Source organism: Betta splendens, chromosome 5 (assembly GCF_900634795.4).
Source record: "Betta splendens chromosome 5, fBetSpl5.4, whole genome shotgun sequence".
NCBI lineage: Eukaryota > Metazoa > Chordata > Actinopteri > Anabantiformes > Osphronemidae > Betta > Betta splendens.
Window position 1 is genome coordinate 4574371 of NC_040885.2, and position 5963 is coordinate 4580333.

At 40.9% G+C, this 5963-nt stretch overlaps 1 protein-coding gene and 1 long non-coding RNA gene across 3 annotated transcripts; one reads left to right on the top strand and one right to left on the bottom strand.

Moving 5' to 3' along the window:
* The first annotated feature begins 29 nt into the window (after positions 1-29).
* Positions 30-4152, top strand: si:dkey-19e4.5 (UBA_like_SF and PTH2 domain-containing protein). Of its 2 annotated transcripts, none has more exons than XM_029151146.3 (7): positions 30-182; positions 814-923; positions 1551-1622; positions 1764-1838; positions 2028-2125; positions 2836-2950; positions 3104-4152. In XM_029151146.3, exons 2-7 carry the CDS (start codon positions 816-818, stop codon positions 3188-3190), a joined length of 555 nt encoding a protein of 184 aa, XP_029006979.1. In that variant the 5' UTR covers positions 30-182; positions 814-815; the 3' UTR covers positions 3191-4152. The 2 variants fall into 2 exon arrangements, with proteins under 2 accessions (XP_029006979.1, XP_029006981.1); XM_029151148.3 differs by lacking the exon at positions 30-182 and adding an exon at positions 245-426.
* Positions 4146-5830, bottom strand: LOC129604189 (uncharacterized). The gene is made up of 2 exons (XR_008694867.1): positions 4610-5830; positions 4146-4506 (listed from the first exon to the last, which is right to left on the bottom strand). It is a non-coding gene; the product is annotated as an uncharacterized LOC129604189 (long non-coding RNA).
* Between the last annotated feature and the right edge of the window lie 133 nt (positions 5831-5963).

Here is a 5963-nt window from a genome sequence, read left to right on the forward strand (position 1 = left end):
TGACGTTCTGCCGTGCTTTCGGTCGCGTCGCAAGCTGCGCAGGAAGCAGGAACGACACGACGCGGATCTCCGCTCGCACCAACACTAACCACCAGCCCAGGACAAAATTAAGGCATAGCCCAAACGGGACATTTCCGTCATTCGTTGTTCCGTCGACCTCGCTAGCTGCGCTCAACAACAAGGTAAACATCGGTTGGGCTCGAGTTAACGTTCGACTTATGCTAATGGCAGCATAACGTTATACGAAAACAGTTCAGTAAGAAACGCCGCCTCTCGGCACAGCTAGAGCGCGCGATAGCGTAAAACCCGCACTGTAAACGACGGGCGCTAAAGCTAACGTTCTAGTCATCGTTATGCTAACGGCGCGTTTTCGATAGCTGGCGAAGACGTAGCTTTGCTTTGTTTTGTTAGCTACACCTTGTCGATGTGAGTCTGCTTCGCTTTTAGCCTAAGATGCTTCTTTCATTTTTCTTGTGGATACAAAATATTACGCAAAGAAACGTCTCATGCTAGCGGTACCTAGGTCGGAGAAGTAATTGAGATGTCCTCATTGAATTGGAAACCTTCGGCCTATCATTTCTAGCACCCATGCATCATAATCAGAATTGTTGTACTGGTTTTATATAAGAACCACTTATTGGCTCGTAATGTACATTCCGTTTGTTAAGGTTTTATTTGACAAGAAAAATGGTAACGTTAGATATCTTGCATTTTTAAGAAACTATATTTGGTTAAATTTTCAGTGGAACCTTTCATTTTAAAAGATCCAACATAATTCATGTGGGTTGGTGCTGATCTGTCTTCTACTGCCAGGAATGGAGCCATCACAGCAGTCAGGCCCCGATTCATGCTCCCAAGACGTCAATCCTGTGTTTCTGCAGCAGCTCAGAGAGTTGGACATCCCAGAAGAGGCAGCCAAACAGGTGGAACATCTCCCTCCAGCAATAAAGACAGCGTGAATTCATGAAGGAAATTAACAGTTATCACTAATGTTTAACACTTTAGACAGCGGGAGAGCTACAGTGTGCAACGTGAGCCAGTGGTGGCATTAGTCTGTAGAGTTTGTCCTCCTGTTTTAATACAGAGTTGCCTCTGTTTGCACTTTTCCATCACCTTGTGCACAACAACACTTCACTCTATGCAAATGCAAAATAATGAAGTAAAAATGTATGTTGTTCTTTGATTTGTTGCAAAGATGAGACTATTTAGCAAAGCTAGGTTACATCTGTGACAGGCTCAAATTTTAAAATCAAATAAATGAAAAAAATAATGCATTTTTTTTGTGTAAAGCATAAGCAGGTGCTCTGTGTATATGTGGATCAAACCGTTACAGTATTTAAGAAGGCCTATTCTTCCTGGCAGATCTGTATTCGATTTTATATTTGTCTATACTCTTGACTTAATGTAACTTATATTTATTTTATATTTCTAGGTTCACACATTTTTTCTTGCCATCTGAGATGAAGAAAACTTAATGTTGGATGATAGTCTATTAATCTGTCCATTCAATAAGACTATTAAAACTAGTCTTTTTTGTTTTATCACTATAGGCACTTCAACACACTCGGAACGTGTCTGCAGAAGAGGCGGCTATGTACTACTTCAACAAGCTGGAGAATGAGGTGCCCATAAGATAGCCTTAGTCCCCACAGGTACACCTTGGTACAATAGACCTTGAGGATATTGTCCAAACCCAAATCTCAGTCTCTCTCTCTTTCTCTCTCTCTCTCGTACTCTCCCTCTCTGTTGCCTTTAATCCACAGGAAGTGGGAGATGATGACCTTACATTTAAAATGGTGTTCGTGGTGAACATGGACCTTGCGATGGGTGTTGGAAAGGTATGTCCACTGTAGGGATGTCATGATATCAGAAATGTGGTAGGTACCAATGAAAATTTAAGATAACTTAATACCATTATAGCCATATATGGCTGTAATGCGTGTAAGAAATCCTATTAAGCAGGTGTGAATAAAAACACTGACAGATTCCTGTTCACGTGACTTTAGTGTGACAATGTGTTTGTCCAGGTGGCCGCCCAAGTTGGCCATGCAGCGGTTGGGTTGTACCAGGCTCTACAGGACAAGAACAGCTGGCGGGAGATGGCTTGGAAGTGGGACAACCGTGGGTAAGTAGGATTTACTTCCTGGCCGTCAAGTCAGGATAAATTTTTAGCATTAAATAAATAAATCAATGCTCTTAGTAAGTGGCTTAGCAGAATTATCTGAGACGAAAGGGCTGAAGACTGTGACTGTCATTGACCACAAAACGCTGATTATCAGAGAGAAGAGGAGGCTAGAGTTGAGCAAATAGACCTAGCCATTCAATTTCTGATTGCTATAGTTTTGGAGTAAATTATTGTTTACGTTCTCAAGCCTTTCATCACTGCTTATGTATTCTGTGTATCAAATTAAGCAGCAGAAAAGATGGCACAGTAAAACCACTAACAACTGACCACTTACTGAGATTAGAATATATTTAATAACACCTACAAGAAACTAAGACATTTCAGATAAAGTAATGTTTTAAAGCATATATTTAGTCCTAACTGCCAGGGTGTGTCTTAAGACACTCAAGACAATTTATGAACTCAAACATTAGAATTGTCTTATAATGAACTTCACAACCCATTGTGAACACTCCAATGAACATGGAGTAGACTTCCCACCTTTAGCTTCAATTTATAAACTGAGATATAACCTTAGTAAAACCGAGCTAATGGTGGATTTGCTGGCCTGGATTGATTTAGACCGTACAGGTGTACCAGTCTATTTTCAGGCAGCACTTCTAAGGGTTAATGAATAATCATATCTGTCTGGTTGTGTGGTGGTGATACAGAGCCAAAAAGGTGGTACTCCAGGGCACCAATGTGGCTCATCTGTTGGAGCTGCAGGCCTTGGCTATGAGCCTCAACCTACCTACCTACCTGGTCCAGGATGCAGGCCTCACGCAGGTGAAGCAGATATTCCTCCTTCAAAGTTTAGAGCATATATATTTTAGAGGCACTAGTTCATCTACATGCATGTGATGTTGTCAGTGTTGCAGTGAGTGCTTTGGTGTGAACAGATGTAAGGATCATTACACCGAAATATCTTGTCTTTGGCAGGTGGAAGCTGGTTCGCGCACTGTTCTGGCTGTCATGGGTGAGGAGGAGGTGGTGAACAATGTTACTGGCAGTCTGAAGTTGCTCTAAGGGCTCAACCCTGCAGTGAGTGCAACCAGCAGATGGCAGCATTTACCAGCAACAGGGAAAGTCTTGAGTGTGTAACAACCTTAAAAAAAGACCTGAAGGAGGGAAACAGACATGTCCCAACACCAGAGAACTTAATTCAGCCATTTGTTTTCCCTTTGTTCTTTGTCTGAGCTGCTTAGTTGACTAATAAGAGCAGGAGGATTAAGAGAGACTGGTTCCCTAACTAAGGAACATTAGCTGAACTCCCTTTTTAATGGGCACCTACTTAAAAACAGTTACATTTGAATAAAATAAATTTTAATAAATTTTCAAACACATATAGTTTGTCATTTTTAGTGAATTTGGAAGACTTGATTAGGTATTCAAAAAAAAAAACAAATGATGTCATAATATGCTAGTTAGGCCTATTAAAGGGGCCACATCCTGTAGACTAATACATTATCATTAGTCTCATACCCACAGCAGATCTTAACTTTTTCACTCCCTAAGAGAAGGGTAACTTATTTCTCATGTGTAAAGACTCATTTTTAATGTTTTAATGATTTTGTCTGTATGCAACTATTCTCCCAAAGATACTTATCCTGTAATCTCAACGACATTACTTCCTTATAAATGGCTATATTTTGTATACGTGACAATACTGTTTAATCTGTGCTATGCCATTCTAAAGAGAATGCACAACTAGTGGGCTGTGTTGTAATGTTTTTTTTTCTTCTTAATGCAAACAGGGAAGAAAGCCAAAACATAACCAACCCAAGTTATGTTTTGGAATTATTGTTAGAACGTTGTGGTCAGAGGTTCTGTGGAGGTGGAGGGTAATGTCTGAGCTCAGCCTGATTTTATGCAGTTGGCCTGGGAGGTGGTTTGCAATAATCTGGTATATTTACAGCTTGGGAGAATGCAGATAACAGTGTGGATTTAATATATTGCACACTAATAATAAAGAATTATGTGAGCTGTCATATGTTGTCACAAATATTTTTTGCGCTGCCACTCCCAGACTTCTCGGCAAAATGTCAAAGATTTCATCTGTAGCCACTTTAGGCAGTGCTGTGCATGAAATATATATTTGAATTTCTTGGGCTCATGAATCCTGAAGGAGTTGTATAAATCAGTTGTGTCCACAGGAACCTTTTGTGTTTTATATTTGTGGTAAAATGTTGAGCTACACAGACTATTAAAATTCCCCGAGATACGATACCAAGCAGCCTGAAACGTGTTTTACCTGACCATCCAAGATGAAGGAGATTCTCTGAAACTGTGGGGGATGGTTGAACAGCCATGTTGCAAAGCTCGGTTTGGATGCATGACATCACCTTTTATGACAATAACAAAGGCATTGTTGTGGAATATGACCACTTCCTGACATGACTGTCCGGCCTGCTAGTGAAACTTACAAACCATCTTTTAATTACTAACCTCACTGTGTGCTTTCTGAAGTGACATGAGGTCATGTTCTCAAAGAGCAGCTCTTACTGCTGTGAAGTAGTGCAGGAAGGTGGAACGGCAGAAAATCACATACCCTTCGCCCTACTGTTGTTTTATTTTTTTTAAATGTTGAATTATAGAGGGAAAAATAAATTATGGCACTGCTGATTAGAAATAAGTGACAACCTTGTTTGGCCTGTACCTATATTTAAATGTATCCCATATAGATGGAATGCTTTCTAAATCATCACCATGCATATGATGCTTAATAAAGCCCAGGCTAAAAATTGGATATTTACAGCAGACCCGCAAACCGCAGTGTAACCATTTCATTATTCTGCTGTCTAAATTGAGCCATCGTTAGACCTCTGCAACAAATGACGTTCGCGTTTATGCGCGCGGCCAATCGAAAGTCGCCACAAAGTCTCATGACACGACAATAAACCAATCGCTACATTTTGAGATTTCTTTCTCTCTATATTTATTTAAGTTATGTGTATACATGTATAGTACCCAAAGGCCATATCCATGTCTATTGTTGTTTATACATCCGATGGTGCGGTAGGTCAGAAACTATAAGACATAACGGAAGACTGCGCCTCTGCTTTTCATCATCCCAGGAAACGTTGATTCTGGTACATTCCCAATAACTGTATTGCGCAGCAGCCTGATGAGGGGATTTTTCATTGTGTCGTTCAGGTCCACCATGTACTAATAGTGTGTAAAGACATATTTCGCCATCGGGATCATAATTAGCATAGGGAGGCAGCAGCAGCAATGTAAAAGCACTAGTCTATTTCCTCGTCCAAACCTCACGAGATGCTGTCAGAACAGCACTCGTACATTCAGCTGACATACCGGTAGGTGGGGCTGAGCTGACCCAGTCGGCTAACCCTGCCTCTGGTGTCCCTGGAACTGGGCCCCAGAGACCCCGTGTAGTTAACGCTTGCTATTGTGTATTGGTATTAAGCTCCTTCCATAGTAGACAGATGAACATAACCCTCAAATAAAAAAACAACAATTCCACTACCGAACTCAAAAAAATCCCACTGCATTTGTATGTAATAGCGCGCTGTTCCCGAAACTTAAAAGGTACAGATCCTCTGCCGAATGCCAATTTGTCTTCCGATTCCAACCTCTCTCTTAAGCCTCTCCTCCTTGTGTGCCACCAGTACACGCATTTCATAATGGACTTAAAAATTCGCACCCCTCCTCAAATTAATGCCCGCCTTGTTATACGTAGTTGTCGGGAAAACATAATCGACGGTGCAATTCACCAATGAATTACAATTAAATCTTGTACGTAATATAACTGACACATTGTGGTCGAATCATGGACGAGAGG

Excerpts from the sequence above, each read along its gene's own strand:
- si:dkey-19e4.5 (XM_029151146.3), top strand. The coding sequence starts at position 816 with ATGGAGCCATCACAGCAGTCAGGCCCCGATTCATGCTCCCAAGACGTC. Across the intron at positions 924-1,550 it reads CAGAAGAGGCAGCCAAACAG|GCACTTCAACACACTCGGAA; the intron begins GTGGAACATCTC and ends TTATCACTATAG. Across the intron at positions 1,623-1,763 it reads TCAACAAGCTGGAGAATGAG|GAAGTGGGAGATGATGACCT; the intron begins GTGCCCATAAGA and ends TTTAATCCACAG.